This window comes from Pleurodeles waltl, chromosome 3_1, assembly GCF_031143425.1.
Source record: "Pleurodeles waltl isolate 20211129_DDA chromosome 3_1, aPleWal1.hap1.20221129, whole genome shotgun sequence".
Classification (NCBI taxonomy): domain Eukaryota; kingdom Metazoa; phylum Chordata; class Amphibia; order Caudata; family Salamandridae; genus Pleurodeles; species Pleurodeles waltl.
The window spans coordinates 151372145-151396970 of record NC_090440.1 but is presented as its reverse complement, the minus strand read 5'-3'; the positions used below and the strand labels follow the sequence as shown (position 1 = coordinate 151396970).

The 24826-nt window shown below is 43.0% G+C and overlaps 1 protein-coding gene across 3 annotated transcripts in view; it reads right to left on the bottom strand.

Moving 5' to 3' along the window:
* Positions 1-24826, bottom strand: part of LACTB (lactamase beta) — a 118983-nt gene that overhangs the window by 71340 nt on the left and 22817 nt on the right. For 2 of the 3 annotated variants that reach the window (XM_069222002.1, XM_069222005.1), the window contains one exon: positions 19806-20004. In XM_069222002.1, the coding sequence (XP_069078103.1) occupies positions 19806-20004 (199 nt within the window). The remainder of the gene's footprint in view (positions 1-19805; positions 20005-24826) is intronic. The other variant, XM_069222004.1, reaches the window with a different exon arrangement.

Here is a 24826-nt window from a genome sequence, read left to right as displayed (position 1 = left end):
CTAAGTAGGGTAAAAGTCACTGGGTGACGGGGGCACAGGTCTGCAGCCAGAAGGCTAAGTTAACTCCTGCTTCCCTTTAAAACAAGGGAGGATTACTACACTAACACAAGGGAATTTGACAAGGGCGGTAACTGGCACTATACAATCAGTACACTTCGGAGAGATCCTTACACTATCAGCTATAGGAAGGGTGGCAATAGCCAAGTTGTTGGTTCTACCAAGGTTGCTATATTACTTCACAGCGCTCTTGGTGAAGGCCCCTGGCACCTCCTTCAAAGAGCTGGACAGTGCCCTGAATAAGTTGGTCTGGGGACATGGCAGGAGGAGGGTGGTGTTGAATATACTGTATAACCCACTAGATAGGAGGGGGTTGGGGAGGGGACCTAATTAAGAGCTGTACTATGGTTCTGCCCAACTTCAGTGGCCCATACAATGGCTATCAAACAATACTGTCCCTGAGATTGTGAAGGTCATGTCAGGGCTTGGAACACAGTCATTACTAGAATGGTTGCTGGACCTGGGGGAAGGAATTGAGGTTTTGGTGGGGCTGATGATGTTGCAGCTAAAAACTGGCCAAGGTGACAAAGTACTGTTGGCATAATTATATACATGTTGGAACTCCTAAAACACCATATTATCCGGCCTTGCAGTTGAGGCCACTCTCAGACTTTAATGCATTCACCTTAAAACACGATACACGGCACTGGTCAGACTGTCCACATTGGGAGGCATTTTCATGATTGGGTGGATTTAGAAGAACGACCTGAGGTGCACCACTTTCCTCCCGCATTGAAGATCCACAGATGTGGGCTGTAATACTCACAAAGGATACCCTGTGGGTAGTGCAAACATTCACTGAAGAGATAAAAAGTACAATGGGCGCATATATTATGAGAGCCTGGTACCCTGCCAGGTCAGGGTTTAGTGGGCGGCTGCACCCGGAATTGCTAGGAAAGGGTGATCCTCGAGTAGGCCACGTTGACTAAGACCCAGCTTTATAGTTTAGTTCTCCAGATGAGGGAGAGTTGTTATGGTTCCCTCTTATTGTTTGTTCTCTATATAGGCCTCGGGGCCACCCTGTGTCTCCCAACTGCAGATGATCAACATGAATATAGCCTATAAGTCAATATGTGTACTCTTGAGGATGGGGGGGATGGCACATACCTCAGTTGTTGCTAAAATATAAAATAAACAGCTGATCTGCTGTACATATAACTGAATTGTCATTTGTTATGCCTGCATGCTCTTACAAACCACACACAATTGCTATAATCGTATTAGAACATTAATAAATAGCTACTTGGAAAAAACTATGATACATGCTTGACCTTCTGGCTGATTCCTCTAGAATACCAAACCAGTAACATATCACCTCTTGAAGCATTTGACATAACCCCATACACTCTTGTCTGACACCTGTAGCTTCACCTCATTATCAATCTCTAACTTTTTTCAGCAAAGTAAGCTTATATTAAAAATTATCTTGTTGACTTCTGTGCTATTCGCTAAAACTAAACTGAAGTTCTTTACATAAATCCTCTCCACTCTGGAATAATTTTCACAGCATTTCTCTGAGAAACCTTTGCGCTACAAAATCTGCACACCACAAGCTATTTAGGCACCAGTAACAGTTTCAATACAGATTTGTCTTTTCTATTAGCCTTCATACTTACACATCTATTCTTTTTGCCACCTTCATGGGTTAGAGCATGAAATTCACTAACAAAGGCATTCAATATGCTTCTCTAATGCCTTTACACACACCATTGAGCATGGCACACTCTTCGTCACCACTGCAACAAGGGGCAGACCTTCACCAAGAAAAGAGGATATTTCAGTCTTTCTGTGTTTCAAAACTGTATGTGTTCGCCAACCCATCAATGAAGAGATGTACTAATCCACACAGTCACAAGATCTCTGTGTTCATCTCCCAGAATAGTGTCTCTATGGCACTAAACTAATGGTTGTATTCAAATATGCATCTAATCTTCAAATGTAAACCTTATTTTGGTATGCTTGACTTTCAGTGGCTCTGGCTAATGGCAAGGGTTCATACACAGGCTGCTCTTCTGGCCCTAAACAGTAGAGTATGAGTAACTTCTGCATGATTTTGACCACTCACACCAGATGAATAATAGGTAAATACTTTTCCATGGCTCCCATTTTACGGGAGGACCTTCTGGCGTTGGGTGAAAATATGGCAGGGCAGTACCCGGAAAAAGCACTGCTTTAGTGACCCACACCACTGGTAATAAGCACTTGTACCAGATATAATATTAGTTTTCCTCAGGTACGCAAAGCAGTATGTGACTCATACACAAGTAGATCCCCCAAGCTCCTTCTGAGTTCAGAGTATATGGCTTAAATCTTCCAGTTCTAGTGTCTTTACGCAAGACCCATGAAACATGGCTTTTGATAGAAATTGAAAATGTCACTTACCCAGTGTACATCTGTTCGTGGCGTCAGTCACTGTAGATTCGCATGTTTTGCAATAGCTCGCCATCTGGTGTTGGGCCGGAGTGTTACAAGTTGTTTTTCTTCGAAGAAGTCTTTCGAGTCACGGGACCGAGTGACTCCTCCTTTTGTGTCCATTGCGCATGGGCGTCGACTCTATCCTCGATTGTTTTTCCCCGCAGAGGGTGAGGTAGGAGTTGTATTGTAGTAATAGTGCCCATGCAATGGAGTGACTAAGTATGTACCTATATAAGGTTGAAATGATATATATACAAATAGTTGAAGGTAACTTCCGAACTGCTACAGGCTCCCGGGGAGGCGGGTGGGCACATGCGAATCTACAGCGACTGACGCCACGAACAGATGTACACTGGGTAAGTGACATTTTCAGTTCGATGGCATCTGTCGCTGTAGATACGCATGTTTTGCATAGACTAGTAAGCAGTTATCTCCCCAAAAGCGGTGGCTCAGCCTGTAGGAGTGGAAGTAGTCTGAAACAATGTTCTTAATACGGCTTGCCCTACTGTGGCTTGTTGTGCGGATAACACGTCTACACAGTAGTGCTTGGTGAATGTGTGAGGCGTAGACCATGTGGCTGCCTTACATATTTCTTGCATTGGGATGTTTCCTAGAAAGGCCATGGTAGCACCTTTCTTTCTGTTTGAGTGTGCCCTTGGTGTAATGGGCAGCTGTCGTTTAGCTTTAAGGTAGCAGATTTGGATGCATTTAACTATCCATCTGGCTATACCTTGTTTTGATATTGGGTTTCCTGCATGAGGTTTTTGGAATGCAATAAATAGTTGTTTAGTCTTTCTGATGTTTTTAGTTCTGTCAATGTAATACATTAATGCTCTTTTGACATCTAATGTATGTAGTGCCCTCTCAGCTACGGAATCTGGCTGTGGGAAGAACACTGGAAGTTCCACTGTTTGATTTAGATGGAACGGTGAAATAACCTTTGGTAAAAATTTACGATTAGTCCTTAGGACGACCTTATTCTTGTGTAGTTGTATAAAAGGTTCTTGTATTGTAAACGCCTGAATCTCGCTTACTCTTCTTAGGGAAGTAATGGCGATGAGGAATGCAACCTTCCAGGTTAGGAACTGTATTTCGCAGGAGTGCATGGGTTCAAAAGGTGGACCCATAAGTCTAGTTAGGACAACATTTAGGTTCCATGAAGGAACAGGTGGTGTTCTTGGTGGAATAATTCTTTTAAGGCCCTCCATGAATGCTTTAATGACTGGTATCCTATAAAGGGAAGTTGAATAGGTAGTCTGCAGGTATGCAGATATTGCTGCAAGGTGTATTTTAATGGAAGAGAAAGCTAGGTTAGATTTTTGTAAGTGAAGCAAGTAACCCACTACATCTTTTGGAGTTGCGTGTAATGGTTGGATTTGATTAATATGGCAGTAGCAAACAAACCTCTTCCATTTACTTGCATAGCAGTGCCTGGTGGATGGCCTTCTGGCTTGCTTTATGACTTCCATACACTCTTGTGTAAGTTGTAAGTGTCCGAATTCTAGGATTTCAGGAGCCGGATTGCTAGATTCAGCGATGCTGGATCTGGGTGCCTGATCTGTTGGTTGTGTTGAGTTAACAGATCCGGTCTGTTGGGCAGTTTGATGTGTGGTACTACTGATAGGTCTAGCAGCGTTGTGTACCAGGGTTGCCTTGCCCAAGTTGGTGCTATTAATATGAGTTTGAGTTTGTTTTGACTGAGTTTGTTTACCAGATAAGGAAGGAGAGGGAGAGGAGGAAAAGCGTAGGCAAATATCCCTGACCAGTTCATCCATAGGGCATTGCCCTGGGACTGCCTGTGTGGGTATCTGGATGCGAAGTTTTGGCATTTTGCGTTCTCTTTTGTCGCAAACAAGTCTATCTGAGGTGTTCCCCAGATCTTGAAGTAAGTGTTCAGAGTTTGGGGGTAAATTTCCCATTCGTGGACCTGTTGGTGATCTCGAGAGAGATTGTCTGCGAGTTGATTCTGAATCCCTGGGATAAACTGTGCTATTAGGCGAATTAGGTTGTGAATTGCCCAATGCCATATCTTTTGTGCCAACCGGCTCAACTGCGTTGAGTGTGTCCCCCCTTGCTTGTTTAGATAATACATTGTTGTCATGTTGTCTGTTTTGACGAGAATGTATTTGTGAACTATTATTGGTTGGAAAGCCTTTAGTGCTTGAAAAACTGCTAGCAGTTCTAGGTGATTTATATGCAGTTTTGTTTGATGTACGTTCCATTGTCCTTGTATGCTGTGTTGATCGAGGTGTGCTCCCCACCCTGTCATGGAAGCATCTGTTGTTATTACGTATTGTGGCACTGGGTCTTGGAAAGGCCGCCCTTTGTTTAAATTTATATTGTCCCACCATAGAAGCGAGAGGTAAGTTTGGCGGTCTATTAACACCAGATCTAGAAGGTGACCCTGTGCTTGTGACCATTGTGATGCTAGGCACTGTTGTAAGGGCCTCATGTGCAGTCTTGCGTTCGGGACAATGGCTATGCATGAAGACATCATGCCTAGGAGTTGTAATATCATCTTTGCTTGTATCTTTTGTGTTGGATACATGCGTTGTATGATGTTGTTGAAGTTTTGAATTCTTTGTGGACTTGGAGTGGCTACTCCTTTTGTTGTGTTTATTATGGCTCCTAGGTACTGTTGTACTTTGCACGGCAGGATGTTTGATTTTGCGAAGTTGACGGTGAACCCCAGTTTGTAGAGGGTTTGTATGATTTGATTTGTGTGGTCTGAGCACTTTGATAACGAATGGGTCTTGATTAGCCAGTCGTCTAGATACGGGAATACATGTATTTGCTGCCTTCTGATGTGTGCAGCGACTACTGCTAGACATTTTGTAAAGACTCTTGGTGCTGTTGTTAAACCGAAAGGCAATACTTTGAATTGGTAATGTATTCCTTTGAATACAAACCTTAGGTATTTCCTGTGCGATGGATGTATTGGTATATGGAAATACGCGTCTTTGAGGTCTAAGGTTGTCATGTAGTCGTGTAGTTTGAGCAATGGTAGCACTTCTTGTAGTGTGACCATGTGAAAGTGGTCTGATTTGATGTATGTGTTTACTATCCTGAGGTCTAGGATTGGTCTTAGCGTCTTGTCCTTCTTTGGTATTAAGAAGTACAGTGAATAAACTCCTGTGTTTATTTGTGTGTTTGGTACTAATTCGATTGTAATCTTTTGCAATAGTGCTTGAACTTCTGTCTCCAGGAGCTCGGAATGATGTTGTGATAAATTTTGTGCTCTTGGTGGTATGTTTGGAGGGAATTGTAGAAATTCTATGCAATAACCATGTTGGATAATTGCTAGAAACCAAGTGTCTGTAGTGATTTCCTGCCATGCTTTGTAATAATGACCTATTCTTCCCCCCACTGGTGTTGTGTGGAGGGGATGAGTGACATGTGAGTCACTGCTTAGTTGCAGGGGTTTTGGGGCTTTGAAATTTTCCCCTATTCCTAGGGAATTGCCCTCCTCTGTATTGGCCCCGAAAGCCTCCCCTGTACTGTCCCTGGTAACTGGACGGTGTTGCCTGTGAGGTGCTGGCTTGTGTGGCCTGACCCCGAAACCCCCCTCTAAAGGGTGTCTTGCGGAAGGTGCCGTAGTTTCCTCTGCTCTGCGGGGAGTAGAGTGCGCCCATTGCTTTAGCAGTGTCCGTGTCCTTTTTAAGTTTTTCTATCGCTGTGTCCACTTCTGGACCGAACAGTTCTTTTTCATTGAAAGGCATATTGAGAACTGCCTGCTGTATCTCTGGTTTAAACCCAGACGTTCGTAGCCATGCATGCCTTCTGATGGTCACGGATGTATTAATTGTCCTTGCAGCTGTGTCTGCTGCGTCCATGGAGGAGCGTATCTGGTTGTTTGAAATGTTTTGACCTTCCTCAACCACTTGCTTTGCCCTTTTTTGTAGGTCTTTGGGTAGATGTTCAATGAGGTGTTGCATCTCATCCCAATGGGCTCTGTCATAGCGCGCAAGTAGTGCTTGAGAGTTAGTGATGCGCCACTGGTTTGCAGCCTGTGCTGCGACTCTCTTTCCAGCTGCATCGAACTTGCGGCTTTCCTTATCCGGGGGTGGTGCATCCCCAGATGTGTGGGAGTTGGCCCTTTTCCTAGCTGCTCCTACAACGACAGAATCTGGTGGCAGCTGTGCAGTGATGAAAACAGGGTCTGTAGGGGGCGCCTTATACTTTTTTTCCACTCTTGGTGTGATTGCCCTACTTTTGACCGGCTCCTTAAAAATTTCTTTTGCGTGCCGGAGCATACCAGGGAGCATAGGCAGGCTTTGGTAGGAGCTGTGGGTGGAGGAGAGGGTGTTGAATAAAAAGTCATCCTCGACCTGTTCTGAGTGGAGGCTTACATTGTGAAATTGTGCTGCTCTAGCCACCACTTGAGAATACGCAGTGCTGTCTTCTGGTGGAGATGGCTTCGTAGGGTATGCCTCCGGGCTGTTATCTGACACTGGGGCGTCGTATAAGTCCCATGCGTCCTGATCCTGGTCACCCTGGCTCATGGTGGTGTGAGCTGGGGAATGTGATGGAGTTTGTGCTGGTGAGACGTGAATTACAGGTGGAGGAGAGGGTGGTGGAGTAACCTTTTTCACCACCTTTGTTTGTGGTGTTTGTTCAGTTTGGAACTCCAGTCTTCTCTTTCTTCTAATAGGGGGAAGGGTGCTTATTTTCCCTGTTCCCTCCTGTATGAAGATACGCTTTTGCGTATGGTCTACATCGGTAGATTGCAGCTCTTCCTCGAACCTATGCTTTCGCATTTGGGAGGTTAGTGAATGCTCCTCTGTATAAGAGCCTGAAACTGGGTCGGTTGCAGGTTGTTTTGGCACCGAAACCCTGTCTGCATCTTTTTTCGGCTCCAAGCTGACTTTTCTTTTTTTCGGGGCCGAAACCTCTCGCCGTCGATCTTCGTCGGTGCCGCTGTCTCGGCGTCGAGCCGTGTCTACACCGCTATCTCGGTGTCGATGCTTGTCTCCAGCACTTTCTCGGTCCCGAGAAGGCTGCGTACCGGTGTCTCGACCGGAGTCGGACTGTCTCGGCACTGTTTGGGCCTTTTTCGGTGCCGACGGTCGGTCACCGAATTTATGGGTCGAGCCATGGCCTGGTGGCAGTGGCGTCCCCTGGGCCTTGTCAATCTTCTTATGTGTTGTTTTCGACGTCTTACTCACGGTTTGTGGGTCATCGAATTCCTCGGAGTCCGATTCGTGGATCGAGAAGGTACCTTCCTCTTCTTGTTCCTCGAACTCTCGGTGGGCTGTCGGCGCGGACGCCATTTGAAGTCTTCTGGCTCGACGGTCTCGGAGTGTTTTTCGGGACCGGAACGCACGACAGGCCTCGCAGGTGTCTTCACTGTGCTCAGGTGACAGGCACAGGTTACAGACCAAGTGTTGGTCTGTATAGGGGTACTTGTTGTGGCATTTGGGACAGAAACGGAACGGGGTCCGTTCCATCGGCGTTCTTCAGCACGCGGTCGGGCCGACCAGGCCCCGACGGGGGATCGGAAAACTACCCCGAAGGGCACCGGAGCTCTTCGATCTTCGATGCGGTGTTGAATCTAACTACGCCGATCCCGAACGCAACAATACCGACGAAAATCTTCCGAATTTAGCTATCTTTCCGTTCCGAAACTCGGAGCGTCAGGAACACGTCCGAACCCGATGGCGGAAAAAAAACAATCGAGGATAGAGTCGACGCCCATGCGCAATGGACACAAAAGGAGGAGTCACTCGGTCCCGTGACTCGAAAGACTTCTTCGAAGAAAAACAACTTGTAACACTCCGGCCCAACACCAGATGGCAAGCTATTGCAAAACATGCGTATCTACAGCGACAGATGCCATCGAACATAGAAATTCGATAAGTTGCAGTAAAGCCTCCCTCACAGGAACAGTGTTTCGCCTAACTCTGCTCAAACTGCAGGGTAAGAAACAAAATACAAAATGACAAGGCACAGCACAAAAATTCCACCAAGTTCACCCACACTGCATCCATAGCCAAAACAACTTCACATCCCTGAAAAAAATGCCTTCAAGAAAATGACCACATCCCCTCGAGTTTAAAAGTCACAGTACTAAGCGCATTACATGAATACAAAAATTACTTAAAGGATACTATTATAGGTTCATGTTTTACCCTTTTAAATGTGACCAAGTACCTCTTCACTGTTAAGGACCACCAGAAGAAGACAAAGGCAGCCCTCTACCCCTTAATTTTTGCAACACAAATTTGATAGCTCCAGAGCAATACCAACTATACACACCAGAAAAAGACAAAGAGCGGTGCATGAAGATGTTGTGCGCACGGAACAGATGAACATCAATGTGAAATTTGCACTTGATGCTACAATATTGATACAGAATAAAAACAGTAATAGCACAGATAGGCACTCTTCTCGGGCTACATTTAACCAGATGCATCATGATTTAACAACTGTACAGGAGGCATCACCATATCACTGAAAAGATCCAAATGAGGCAAATGCTTCAGAATGCTGTGGTTTAAGTACAGGAGGTATCTGGGTTTTTCAGCAGAGATTCAAAATCGATGGAATTTTAAAGTGGCTAAATTTTCTAAAAATAAGAAACCTCTCCTTGGCTCTTAGCAAACACTGTAGTGGCAAACACAAGTGGAATTATCAGATGGACACGCTGTAGTGGTAGAGTTCTGCTGGACTCTTCTGTCTTCTGCAAATCCAGGTAAAAGCGGTCAATAGATCCCTGTGAGATGAGTCACTGGACCACGTCCTCACCAGTGGAAAAAGGTGGGTTCACGCGGTGCGTGGCAAATATTTATTTAGGATAAGTTACAGAAAAGCAGCTTAAACATCAACCTATACCACCTGCCAGTTCTACTTCTTAATAAGCCAACATTGCAGAACTGTACAGAACAAACCTAAGTTTAAAGAATAGTGACAAGTATGGAGGATAGATTATCCTCGGAGATCATAGGCAATCATTCACACCTGCAAAGTGATTTTTTTACTTGACAGTGTTTAAGTGGTTACAGAGTTAGGGATGTTAACATTCTGCAGGCATTCCCCTTTAAAATCTAATTGATATTACCCACAAACAGGAGTTGGATGATTTCAAGGGCCAACATATCTACATTGTTCTCTCTTTATAAAGAGTACCCATTCCACTCAATCATGATTGAGGACGGTAACATGTTTCACCTTATTCTACGTACTTAAGCATCACACTGAGTAGGCTATGGTTTGTAAAGTAGCAGTTCCCATAATTTCTTCAATAATGGGCTAGATTTTGAATATACCATTCTAACAACGTATTGGTAATTTAAGTGCCCTGTATGGTCCTGCTAGTTTGCTTCTTTTTCACGCTTGGTTCATGATTAGGATATGTTTATTTTTCCTATGAAGACTGGCTATGCATATCTTGCATTCCAAATCTTTAGCAAAGCAGACATTCCCCTTAAGATAATGACAACTGAAAAACCAGATACCCAACCAGTAGTCTGCTCCCTAGATGTTCATTTTCATTCTAAGAAAAGGCCTGTCCTTTCTAAGGGACCTAAGTGCTGTTCTCAAATCCGTGCAAGTGACTTCATCTTGATTGAAATCCACTTCTTTTGTTCTGATACTGTTAGAACGTGTTTTGTAATAGAGTTTACATGTAGTGCTATGAAACAGTAAAACCACAGTGTCTTCTGAAATTGGCTAGCGCTTTATAAAACTTGTTATATTTATGTAATCACTGCAACAGCAGCATTAACATCCAAGAAAAGCAAGTTTTACTTTTTTGTTTAAGATTTAACAAACATTTTCCTCTTTTTTTCCCCCTGAATTGCAATATGTGTGATCAAAAAAGGCAGACGCAAAACAAAGATAACATTTATTTAAGCACAGGAAATCTGCTCTCCATTCCAAATCCACATACCTCAAAGGTTTTTCCACCTCCTAGATCCAGTTACAGTCCATTTCCTAAGCCAGCTGAGTCAACAAATCTAGCTTAAACCCTTGCAGGCAATTTTGTGGCAGAGAAAAGTCAGACAAAAAAAACTGGGCGCAGGTCAATAAAGTTTAGAAAAAGGAAAACTTCTACAGCAATCTTATTTTTCCTAAAATGTGTTTAGATAGCAAAAATGTTTTCTCCTAACATGAAATTAAGCAATTTGACATTTTTATCATTCATCTAAAACTATACACATGCAGTATAGCTGTAGACAGTCTAATAAAGTGAATGTTTGCAATTCTGCCTCCTACCTCCAAAGCAAACCACCAAGTGCAGTAAGAGAACTCATGGTAGCTGCAAAACTGTACTTCCTTAGAATTTTCTGGGCCAAGCACATGCTCAACTGTGTGCTCCGTCACAATTGTTTTTGCCAACGGTCCAAAAATATAATTTGGTTCGCTTGAAGGCAGAGTAGATGGGGAACAAGAGAACCTATAATCTCCAATATCTTACTTTCTTCAATTTCCAACATAATGGGGCAGATTTCTTTTATAAGAAAAAAAGTTTTTATTAGTTTCCCCAACAACTCATTACAGAACGTTAAACAACTCTTAATGGAACCCAATACCAATATACCCAACCCACCATACAAAATATTCTTGCATCCAGCAAGTATTTGGTAAAGCAGCAGCTGGGCCCCGTCGACGCGCCTCTTAAGGCCTTCTGTTCGTCAACACCAGTCAATTTCTCACATGGTGGATTTGGCCACTCACCCACCTCCCCCGCCCCCGAAACCCAAAAGACGCACTATGTCTCTCCTGGCCACGGCCAGGACGAAGTTACACCAAAAGAGGATATATTTAGAGAGCATCCGATTCTCCCCTCCCCCACAATCCCCAGTGTTGCCATCGTGGGAGTGGGACTTATATTTTCCCATGTGACTCCTGACATTCACCGGCTCATCCCGGACCAAAAGGGCTGAATGTGCAGGCACCCTCACAGCATGTGCAGTAAAGCCTAGCATCTCTGCCCTGCAGCAGCCCCTCAACCATTTGTCCACATCAATTTTCCTTATACAGTCTAGTCTAGTCCTGGTGTAGTATGCACAATGGAGAATCTTAAGTTGCACCAAGTGGAACCCGGCCCTAATGATCACTTCTTTAAGATATCAGCAGGCCTCTCCCAGTCTGCATCTTAGAATTGCCCCAAGTCTTGCGCACAACTTTCTTACAAGCGTTTTGTATACTTGTGAGATGACTTGGATATGCAATGGGTCTGCTAGTATCTTGAATTCTAGTGGCGATTCCCCTCCATAGTAGGGCAAATCTGGAGGTACCTGAAGGTTGAAGTTAAAAGAATGAAAGCATTGTCTAGCTGAACAGGGAATACAGCCATTGTCAAAGTAATCCTCACAGACAAGGGACTTGTAACATTTTCGGAGGTTCACATTTTCCAGAAACGACTAGCTATTAAGATGAGAACTATATAATCAAAGCCCTAAAGGGGTAGATTTAGATGTTCTCTAAACAGGTTCTGGTTAAACTTAGTGGAAGATAGAGGGTGTTACATGATGAGAGGCACTCTGCAGCTGAATGTTCTTTATCAGATGTAACCAGTACCAGCTAAAGTTCCAATCTGTGTTTTTCATTTTTTTTTTATATAGCATGGACTTGGCGTAAGGGCATTACAGTGCTTTAGATGAGTACCAGATTACATTACACAAAATAAGATTAATATATTTAACCAGGTGGATCTTTGACCAGAATTACAGGATTACTATACGCAGGGAATCAATCCTGGTTCCCCGGTTCCAAAGTCAGCAGATCTGGCTGGAAGGCAACAACTTCCATGGAGATGAGAGAGAAACCTATCTGGAAAAGAACCACAAGAGTACTTTGGACTGGAAACAAGACTTGGCGGACAGTAACAGTTGCAGGTTTCCTCAAGCCTCATGCTCTGTAAGTAACCATATCACGATTAAACAAGATAGCAGGGCACCAGCACAGATGCTCTTCGGTTTGCAATGGAGCCCCAGGCAGCACCCTGATTGACATGGGTCTGCTTCAAGGGCAAGGTTGAGAAATCCAACGAAACACATTCACAGACAACACTTTTACTTTTAAAATAAGACTCCTAAAATGAAACCACAACATCAAGTTCTCCTAAAACATTGTAATATATTATCAACATTCTTCTAGATCTTTACCCTAACCTTAATAACATTAAAACTTAGTACCCCCTAGCAACATGAACTCTAAACTTCACCTATTTTTTCTTAACCCTGTCCCTTACCTTGATTAGTACCAGAACCACATCACTCATATTAAATTGTACCTCAATATCCCTTTTTAGCACCCTTAACCCATTATTTAATTGTCCTTTTTAACTAACCCCAAAACATAAAGAAAAATATGTTTGCTGTAATGACTCTTCTGTGTAGTTGTTCCTCTGTAAAAGCATTTTCGTCCAGGTTTCTTCAGTAAGTAAATAATACTAGGGAGAGCTCTCTGTGCAGCACTTGTTTCAGCCTGAAGGAAAATGGACAGAGTTCTCAGCTATCCCTGGGCCAAGTGTTGTCATATTCGCTAGATAACATCTGCAGTCACTGCGCAAAGACAGAGAAACTGTGCAGCATTGAAAGGGTTAAAGATAGTGGTGTGGTTAGGACATCAATCCATACATAATTGGCGACAGAGGGGCAGAGACTTGACAAATATGTAGGAAAGGCGACTGATGTCAAGAGCCCAGATTCCCCCACAAAACAATAGGCAGAATTAATGCAGGAAAGTTATAGGTACAGCACATTTATGTAAAGTCCATATCATCTCTATTTTGAGATCAATCGGGCAAGGGCACTCACTGCAGACAATGGGTAGGTCTTGTCCCACAGGTGGATGTAAGAAACAAACTGCCCTCAGGCATATCCACTGCAGTGAAAGTATAGATAGGCACTGTACGTCCTCAAAGGAGACCATTACAAATTTCCTTCTAAAACACAGACACCAAAGTAGCCATGACACCAAGACCAGAGTCAGGTCATGTCGAATTAATAAGTCTAAGCAAACCCAGATGAAAGGGATGAAAACATCCCAAACCTGCATCACAGCATGCGCGGGCCCACACATGCTAGAACTAGGGGTGGATGAAATATTCCGTTCTGCCGGCACAATTGGTGGAGTTTTGGCGACGACGCGTTACTCTGGTAACACGGAGTTCCAGCTAAATTCCACCAATCGCCACGTGGTGGAATTTTTTCTCACACTCAGCTCCGGGGTGGTAAGTTGGTGAGCAAAATTTGGCATCCCCAAGTGAGATTTCTGGTCGCTAGGAGGACATCAGGTTAGATTTTTCTAACACGGGCATTCGCGAGTAGAAAATCTACTCAAGCAGCAGCAAAATCAATTCAAGTACATGAGCATGGAACATGCTCCAGGCAGTAAATCACAGCGTGAGTAGCGTGACGTGCCTATACCCGCCAATTGGTGGAACTCCACAGAATCTCGCAGAGTTTTTATGTAACTCTGCAGAATTCCGTGGAATCAAATTCAGTTAGCTAGATCCCAAAGACAGCTAACTGGGAGAGCACAAAAAGCAGAAAAATGTTCAGGGGAATGCATTCCGCGAACCACACATCTGGAGGAAGGACTAATCTGCTAGACTGTAGGTGTTTGCCCATGCTACTATGATGTCTAATAAAACGATCTGGCACAGATGCACTGGAAAATGGAAGGTAGATCAGAGTTGAAATACTGCTAGCCTGCAGAGAGATTGTGCAAAACTGGACACAAGCTAGAGTGCCCAGTTATAAGGGCTGGGTCAGACATGGTATATTTCAATCAAGTCTTATGTGCCACAATCAGAAACCAATGGAAACGAAATCGGTGGTGAATAACCTGTATTGCTAATGGCTGTCTGCAGCGGCTAGGATATGAGTGCAGACCTGCTCCATAATCTCTCAAATCGAGCCATCGTGGAAACACTGATACATCTGCAAAATGTAATGTTAACACTACTCCCTTTTGCCAATAAAGTTGCTTTATAGAAGAAAAAATATATACATATCAATAAATAACAACAAAGATTTAAAAATGCAAACCTTGCAGCACTGAACAATGCTAGAGGCATTTCAATAAGCCATAAACAAATTCTTAGAAAACACAAAAAGTTACAAACAACCCGGGACAGAAGCTTTTCCTCTGTGCAGCTTAAACTGAAAAACATGTTCCTGATTATTATAAAAGCAAAAGTCAGCATAAGGTATGATTACAATTTTTCATTTTTTAATGACTGTATGGACCAGAGTCAGACAAGACTTGAGGTTCCCCATGTTGGATAGAATTCCATTGGCAAAGCTCATACTAAGTTAACTGGTCCTAACTGAGACTAGTCCAAAAATAGTAGGGTGTTGGGAGAGCAAATTGTATTGGGAACTACTATCTGATTCTGGTTTGGCACAATAACAGGTAAAATTATTTTCAGTTCGAAAAACTGATACAGACTGTGAAGAAACCTTGGTGGTGTGACCTTAGACCAGTATGGGCATAAAGAGAGCAGGTTACAGAGGACTGGCTTGCTAAATGCTGCATCTGCTCACACGCATATATCCAGAGTAGTCTACCAGCAGAAGGTGTGTGTGTTGGCTTGCTTAGTAGACTGAAGAGTTACTTGAAGTCCCTGAATTTCAACTACGGATCCCTGTTGAGCCTTGCCGAGTGTACCATGTATTATTTTTTTTGCCATACGCAGATGTCTGCTGACAGAGCAAATGGCCAAAACCTTATAAACGTCATTCTCAACTAACAAAAGGATGGCTAGGGGCAGTCCCCCACCTTGCCAGAGTGACCAAGACTGAGTGGTTTGGTGTAGACCAGTACTACCTCCTGAAGTATAGAGAAAATGCTCAGTGCTAGAAAATTGGCTCTCAACTATTGCATGATAGTCATCAGGGTGCTGTCCTCTTTTTGATAAACATGGTTCCATAAGTTGTTCACAAATAAAAGTTGGTAATGAATAATAACCTGAGTTCTGGACTTGAAAGAGGACATTTTTAGGTCAAGTGCAGCAATGTGCAAGAGCTGCTTTCCATCGTTTAGTTATCTATCTGTGCTTTAACCACACCCACCTCGCGCCCATCACTTTCGAAAATCCCTTGATGTTGTTGGTAAATACTTTATGTTTGTCCTGCCTGGTTTGTTACCAGGAACACACAAAGGACAATAAATCAAAGTGGAGATCCAAAAGGGTGGGCCTCACCAACTAGAGAGACAGCATACATGTTAGAAAACCTGACCTCACCCACTAATCGTGGCATGCTTCATTATAGGGCTATGCTGACACATTCCCACGCTGACCAACGTAAGGAATGGAGCAAAAGAAAGGGGGAACAAAAAAAATAAAAAGACAAACCGGGATCAGACATACAGAACACCACACAAAATTGTTAAAACTATCTCAAGTGAATCCATAGTTAATCTTTATTCCGGGATTCACCGGATAGGATTAGAAAAATGGTGGTGAAATAGGGATATAATCACCCCTTCACCCCTTCACCCCAAATATCTGTTCAAGGGTCAACATGTTTCGGCTGCTTCCATCGCCCATACGGGTCGTTCGGCCTTCATCAGGACCATCGATCCACTCAACATAAAATTCCCTACCTGCTGTCAACCAAATTTGATCAACAGATGAGCTTGGGTACAATTGTCCCCTTTTAGTACACACACTCAGGATTACCGAGTTATCATTGTATGCCTCCCAAAACTGGATAACAAAATGTTAAAAAGAGGTGGGGGAAGTGAAAAAAGATGGGTTTTCAATTTTTGCTCCAGCAGGAAATTTTGCTTGCGCCTTCAGCCGAAACAACTTAAAGGATTTACACCAAATTTGGAATGAAAACAGAACTTTACTCAGAAAGCTTTCTTTCTTATGTTTAGTGTAAATATGTTCAGTATTTTCGTTTTAGACATAGTATTTAATAAACATGTAGGCTTCAAAGGGTTTACACTTTTAAATATCTTCACCGGTTTAATCACAAAGGATTTGTGGATCTGATCCAAGGACACTGGGTTATCCAAAAAAACAACAAAGTAATCCAACTGGATGAGGAAGCTTTTCTCCCATCTGTTTCAGATCATTGGTTCCAAACCTCAAACCACTGATCAGGACGCTCTGATTGGCTGGCCGCAAGCAGAACATATATTTTGTGAGTGCCATATCAAATTTCAAAAGTCACATAGGGAGATCACACACTAAACCTTGCCATTGTGGATTTGGGGGCCCTTAATGGAGCCCCTCATGATATAAGTAAAAATGTAAATAAAAAGTGTTTCAAAGTCTTTGGATCTTTGACACTTTCAATGGTAGCTGGGGTAAGCAATACTGGTACTATAGACCCTGGGTGGCACTGTAGATGTCAAGGTACCGCAAATCATGAAGAGCTCCACGGACAGGTTAATCTTCAGCAAATTATGCCTCAATATGGAGGGGTTTGTGATCAAGAATTTGGAACCATGAAACCCCAGAAGGAGATGCATGGTAAATAAAAGCGTGTACCTGGGTATGACCTTTGCCCAGCATTCCAGTATCAAATTTAAAAAACGAAACAAAAAAAACAGGGTAATGCAAGGCCTGAAGCCGAGCGTTGTGGGGTTTGGTTGCCTGTGGTGGTTTGGGAACTGGGCCTGGCCTTTCTATGCGTTGCGGGTGATAAAAATTAACAGTCATAACATAAAAACATGAATTTCACTGAAAAAACAGTTAGAAATAGAGTTATGGTTATGGTTCAAACACAAAAGAAGTGAAATGCGCCAGCCATTGCATGCAATGCACACAATGACTAATTTTTGCCTGCCATACAGGAAACACAAAACTGAACATAAAACACAGATTTCCAAATTATACAGGAAAAAGACAGACTACAAAGAGAAAACCATGGCAGGTGGCCTGAGTTATGGCATGTGTTATGTGCTTTTCATGCAACAAACAGTGAACTTCAGTGGTTTTGCCCCGTTGAAACAGAATCATAACTCGGTTTCTAACTGTCTCTTTCAGTAAACACATATATGAATTTATCTATGTATATACCGTTTTTTTTTTACAGCATGAGTCTGGCCAGAAAGTTAAGCTATCTCTAGGCTAGGCCTAAAATGAAATAGTAACTTCTATCAAAACAAGCTGGCAGAAAGATGCATACTGGAGATCAATTCAAACAAATCATTAATCATTTTCAATTAAAAGCTATGCTTTCTGCTTAACTCACTATTTGAGAATCATTTATCTGGAAAATAAGCTTTTTTGGAAAAAGCTCACAGTAGGTCGCAAACATCCAATTCCTCTGGCACAATGAATGATGGACAATTGAATCCAGCCAATCTCTGTCCTATGGAACTATTTTAATTGAATTTCCAGGAGGTTGGTGGCATGGTTGGGCAACAACCGCTACAGGCGCATTCGGACTCCCACTAAATACGCAATACAATTTGTGTATGATCCTTCAATGCTTGCTCTATGAGCCCAGTGCTGCATGGGAGCATCAGAATAGCGAATGGTTCATCTGGTGACTGGTGGGTTAAAGGACACCCACTGCATCGCTAGGAAATCAGAGTTTTAGCAGAGAACTGGTTCTAGCAGGTGACCTAAATATGACCATTAACTCTTCACTGGACAGGTCTTGATTGGACTGATACTGGTAAAAGATGGCTTTAAAAGAGACTGACCAGGCACTTTAGAAATTATCATTCTGTGATGAATGGCAAGACATTCACTTGGGGTGAAAGATTATACTTTCTACTTCAACTTTACTCCAATTCTCACGATTTCCTCTAGGATAGAGTCTACCACTTTTTAGACCACACCCTATTGTGATGGATGTGGCCTTTAGAGCTGAAGTACAAAGTGGGCATTAGAAAAGAAATTCCTTTTGCTGAATGGTGCCTGAGACAAGGCTTAGGGTCTGATTTAGAACTTGGCAGAAGGGAATAATCTGTCACAAACGTGACCAATATCCCATCAGCCATATTACGCTCCCATTATATCCTACGGGGATTATAATATGGTGGATGGGATATCTGTCATGCATGTAATGCAGTATTCCATCCACCAAATTCTAAATCAGGCCCTCAGTTTAGCCAGTAAAAGTCATTCAAGGTGACCAAGTGTATAGCTCACACTGTGCACCGAAAACAAATCAGGAAACTGGAGCAGGAGAAATTGGAATGCTATTAAGTGAACAAGAGAAATTATATGTAGTTTTGATGAATCGAAACAAAGGTAGAGTACTTCAAAGGATAAGGATACTATGCATTGGCTCGAAGGAGCGAAGATCCTCAACTGAGAGAAAAGATAAATATGTATCATATGATGGAGCCAACACAGAGTGGCGACGGGTGATGAGTGAGTGTACCACCGGCTCAAAATTCAGACAAGACAATCTGAATATGGAACAGAAGCATGTTTCAAAAGTGCAAGAAAATTATGGGTCAGCAATTATATCCAGCCCCAGAAAATTATGCTGTGATCTAGTCGTAACAGATATAAAAGAGAACAGGATAGCAGAAAGGAATGGAGCCAACAAGTGTAACCCCCAAGCCCTCCTGCAGGGAAGTACCGGAGCATGCAAGAAGACTAACTGGTCAGGGAAATGATCACATAGGATATATGGCTGCACTTTCTACCCTCATGTAGTGTGCCGACAAGTATGACAACAAGGACTAAACCTGGATTATCTACTATGCAGAGTGCTATTTTGTTTGCATAGAACCTATAGTAGGTGGTGACCGGTTCAATAGTCAATGACTATGGAAACTAAGTAAATTTTTCACAATTATTATGGGCTACTGTAATCTTTGAGTCGCAGTAGTTATTAGGCTTGTAATTATCACATGCTGAAAATTTCAGAGGGGTCGGAGTTGTAGTTCCCGTGCAAACAAGTTGGCCCCGGGGTTGATATTTAAGCCCAATCTTGTAAATGAGGCGTATGTATTTTGGTCCCATACTACTTTCTAACCCATGCCTTATACTTATTTTTATTTTTTCATTTTCATACTGCATCTGCAGTTACACTATTACTGAAAACTTAAAACAAAATTCTAATTCACTTAGCATAGAAACTGATAAAAAGTTATTCTAATCACAGTGTGAAATTTCTTTATCAAAACCAGCTTTTGCTCTTTCCTAATCAAACGGTTTTGTAAACAAATTGCACAAGCAAAATTCAGGCGCACACTAGTCAGCACAAAGTTTATGCCTCGTCCTCTGACGAGCTGAAGATTTATTTTACAAGCCCTACCAAGCATCCATACAAACTGTTAAATCTGTACTAGTCAGCCACAACTGACACATACATCCTTGTAAAGCAGCTAAATGAAAACCACGTGTTCTGTTAAAGATGATGCATCAGATTACTCACACAACCCTACACCTTCCCATTTACCTTGCTCGATTGTAGATCACTGGCTCGTGTTCATCCTGAAGAGTGTTGCTCATGCCCATCTCATGGAACATTTTTAACATATAATCCAAGAAGTTCTCTCCCGACGCTCTCTCTACCACAGCACTCAGAAGGGTCCAGGCATGTGTTGAGTAGAAAAACTGACTGCCTTTAGAAAAGGGGATCACAGGAAAACAGGGGGCTAAATAGAAACAAGTTTCAACAAAAGTATAACATCTCAGAACACATATCTTCATATATATAATGGTGCATGGTGATACAGTGCTATGCATTCATGATTATTCTGCAGCTCTAGGGTGTGCCTGGAACACCAACATAGCATGCGCAACAATACCTTAAGAAGCTTGATTTGCGATTTCAGTTTGAGAAAAATAATTATAAAGGTAAATTAAATAAATTCATCTGCACAGGCTCCTTATTGTATAGGACCAGGTCAGTCTAGGGAGTAATTCACTTTATATTTTATCTTTAACAATGAAAGTTGAACAATGTCAATTTTTCTTCATGTTAAATCTGTTGCAACCATTTAATGCTCTTTCCACACTTTGTCACATGTACACTCCCTTTAGTACACAATAAAAGGGGCAGGGTATAAATGCATCCTATATTTGGTTTTCCCTTGAGCAAGATCAACAAAAATATGTTATTTGTAGTCTACAGATTGGAGGTAAATGCCATATTGTTGAAATACACTGTTGAAAGGATACACTTAACTATAGATATTGACATTCCATTGACTAAATCTACATAATTCAGTAGTACTGAGGCTAAAGCTGCAGTGCTGTATGATAGGTTATCTAAGCACTCTGATTTGGGGGCTGGAGGGGAGTGGCAGGGAAGCCAAAGATGAAGGACATGCCTAAGCTCAGCGCAATCCCCAGCAATATATAAAACAAATAAAATAGAAGGCTGTCCATCTGACCTTGTACCTCAGGCCTCTGCATGCTGAAGGTGTCTAGATGACATCCCTGGCCACAGTATGTCAGCTACAACTTACACTAAGTGCAGGCGTGATATGACAGGGCCTGGAACTCATCCAAACAGCTGAGCGGTCACCAGCTGATATGAAAGACAATCTCCAAGTTAAGAGCTGCAGCCGTTGGAGAGAAATAGAAGCAACAGGGCTGAGTAATGAGACAGGCCCATGACTCCTGCCAGATGATGAATGAAGCTTCAGTGGAGCCAGTAGAAGGAGCCTCTCTCACACACGTGTGCCCCTCTCCAAAGCAGGAATTTGAATGGACTGTATTGGGTACCAGCTGCCGACGGGCGGTGACCAGAAGTGGTAAACAGAGGCTTTTCTTTCCCTTCTTGAGCATCTCCTTAAAATGGGGTGGTATTTTTGAGAATAATGATCATACCCAGTCAGCAAACTGAGTAAACAGCAGCCATTCTTTTTTCTCCCACCAGTTTCACCACTCTTTGGGGCTTCTCCCTGCTCTGGGAGAGCTTGGACCTGAAGGTCCTGATGTAACTAAAAGCCTTACTGTCGGTGGTCACACTGAGCCCCTGGCACTCCAGACTAACTGGGGTTACAGTGAATAAGGCTGTGTGATTGCTGGACGGCATGTAGAAGGAAGCATTGAGTTTATCTTTTTAGGAATATTATCTATGAACTCAGGACCAAAAAGGCACTCATTATTGTTGCCCGCATGAACATTTCCTATACATACCTTTAAGAAACCTATAGCAGAATCCTGTTCTAAATTTCTTTTTTTGGTTGATTGGAATCTCTTGTGAAATGCGGCCTGTGTCAGATGGTCACAACCAATTTTACATTTGGAGCCACCATCATCAACGTTGCAAATAATAGTTAGTGGGCCTGTATTTGCAGAGTGGGAGGATTACAATCAACAAGAGCTTCAGAAAGACTAGGCTGTGGTAGGTTTGGTAAGGATGCAGGCTAATGAGAAAATGGAACAAAAAACAAAGAAGTTGCGGCAGATGAGTCAGAGACACAGGTCAAACTAGACAAAATAATGGTAGTAATATTGTATATTAGGGAAATACTAAAGCAGAAGATCAACAATTCTGCCAAAGATGCGGGTCTACTCAACCAATAGAAACGTTGAAGACAGGGTAAAACAGACTGCAAGGTGACTCAACGAGCTAACCCCAAGACGCAACCTCACTGCAAAATGGAGGAACTCATAAATAGAATCAGATTTTTGGAGGGGAGCTCCAAGGACTTGGGAGGGGCAGAGCAATAATAATAATTCACAGATTGTAATTGTAATAGTATTTATAAAGATACTGCACCTCGCGCAGAAGATGGGCCACGATGCAAAACTTACGTTGTTCTTAGATTATACCCTAGTGGTACAACGCCAAAGGTTGTCTTTTCTGGAAGTAACAAGGCACCTGAAGGAAGTGTGGATCAAGTACACTCTTTTACTCCCAGCGAGACTCAATGTGAAGAGAGACAATGAGACCCTGTTTTTTGAGGCTGCTACAGATGCTAATGATTGGCTGGAAAAACAAATTGACAGAGAATTTATAAGACACCCTCTCTGAGACAACAACAACAAAAATGTGGTGTGATCAAATATCCTCTCCTTAACAAAAAAACTTAATCAACACTACAACAGGTCCAATGTGAGGGAGGCCTGTATTACAGTAGGGATGGAGAGCTTGGCGGACTGGCAAAGTGACTCCTGGAGAGTACCCACAGGTTCAGAGATGGATTCCGATGAAACACTGAAATCTGAATTGCTACGGTTGACCCCTATGGCAGAACACGACTTAGCATAATTATATAAGGCTCATTTACACTCTGTTACTAATAAAACACTCCATTTCTAGTAGGTATGTTTATATGTCACCTAATTACTTATACACGGGGTGTCTACAAAAGCATACACTGTGAACCCATAAGAGTATAGGAGTGTTAATCTGTAGGTCACCAATAATTCACTGCTGTAGTGTAAACACCACGGAAGATAGCATATGACCTTGTTAGTCTAATTACATAAATTCTTCAGGAATTGAACTATGGATTTGGATGGGTGGGGTTTTGTTCGGTTGAGGGTTCAGTTGAACAAAGTGGTAATGACTACGCTCAAGGGGCAAATAGGTAGAAGGCTACTAATGAATCTGCGAAAACAGCATGGGGCGGAAGCACAGGTTGCCTGACGCAGTGGGTTCCACCCACAATAGGTTCATCCTACATACCCACTGAACATGACTCATCACATACCAGCCTGAACAAACATAGGGTACTGACTTGGAATATCAGAGGAGTGAATAAAATCTCAAAAAGGCATAGCATACACACCTACTTTAGATGTGGGTGGTGGGTATAGGCCTTATACAAGACACACATTAGGGGATGAAATAATTAAGGTAATGAAAGCTTTGGCAGCATGCATGGCTCAAAGAGCAGTGGCAGCTTCATGACTCAATGCCCACCCTAATGTCACAGAGTACTCCTTTTACTCCCCTATGCACAAGATATACTGTAGTGTCGGATAACTCAGAAGAACTTATTTGACAACCATAGGATGCTTTTACATATGACTTAGGACTACAAAATAACAGCCATGCTGAACTGCATGTTAGACACGTATGGTGTTAGTTGCAAGCAACAAGGGGGAAGCCTTTAAGGTAGTGATGAGGGGAGCATTCATTTGTGCGACATATGGGTCAGAAAGATTTATAGCTCATGATGGTGTGCCATAACATAAGCCTGTCTCACAGATTGTGGTCTTGTTGGATGGGGAGGGGCACCTAGCGTGCTACTCTCTTAGTGGTGAAAGGATACTGCCTTTGACAAGGGTTGAGGAACATTAGCACAGTAGTGACAGCATACTGTGTAGTGATCAGTAGAGGTGAATAAGCCTTTTTACCCGTGTCACTGGAATAAGGCCTACAGGCTCACCCATGCAAAATTATGCTGCTGTATCTATAATTCACTTATGGCCTACATGATGTTAATATGTAGTGCTATGCAGTGCATGTGTGCTGTGCACATGTGCTGGGTGTATGTGTGCCAGTGAGTGGTACAATAGGTGAAAGTTTCTGGGTTTCATTTTGGGGGACCCGGAGCTGACTGGAGGACCATGAGAAGTAGGAGAATCCCCCAAGACAAATTTGTGGATTGCTGCATTCCTGTGAGCTGGATGGGACACACACATACACACTGAACGAAGGCGAGCCAGGCTCTCCAGCACACTTTAAAGGGTGACCTTTGATTCAGAGAAAGGTCACTGGAAAAGGGCCTGGGCACACCTCAGGAAGGCAGAGGGGCTGATAAAAGAATCATAAAGAGTAGGGCTTGGTCCCTGGGATAACATTTTGATACACATATCACTGCGGCTGACATCCAGATGTGACCCTCTCGTCATCCCCATGGCCTGTTTTGTGGGGCTATCGGATTTGGAGTCGCTCCTGATGTGACAGACTGTTTTCTGGAGGAAGAGTAGGACAGAGGAGAGGGCATCTCAAAAGGAAGCAGACACCCAACACAAACTTCAAAAACTCAGACCATAAATCACATTTGGAGTGTGGACTATAAGAAAGGAACCTCAAGGCCCCCACAATTTGTCAACTGTGAAACAGCAAGATGGGCTGTGTGAGGAGGGGAAGCTCTGTAGGAAGTCTGCCAGTGACCATGGCTGGAGGCTAAGGCCTGCTTTTCTCCTGGTTGGGTGAGGGATCATCCAGTGACATCCAAGACCACCTGACCCTGGAGCACCAGTGTCTGTCGGATTGCCAAGAACATTTATCCCTGTAGGAAAGAGGACAGCTGTAAGGAGCAGATCCACAGGGGGAGCCTGGTGAGTGGATCCCTGTAGCAAGGTGTGAGGAAACCGCTGCTGCATCAATTGGGTCATTGCCCACAAGCAGGTTTAAAATCGGCAACTGCCGTATGCCACAGGAGGGCTCCGGTGAAGTGAGCCGTGAACTCTGCCACACCGATCGGGTCATTGTTTTTGTGTAGGTTTAAATCAGTGATCCCTGTATGCCAGATGGAAGACTGTCAAGAGATTTGCTGCTCTGAATGG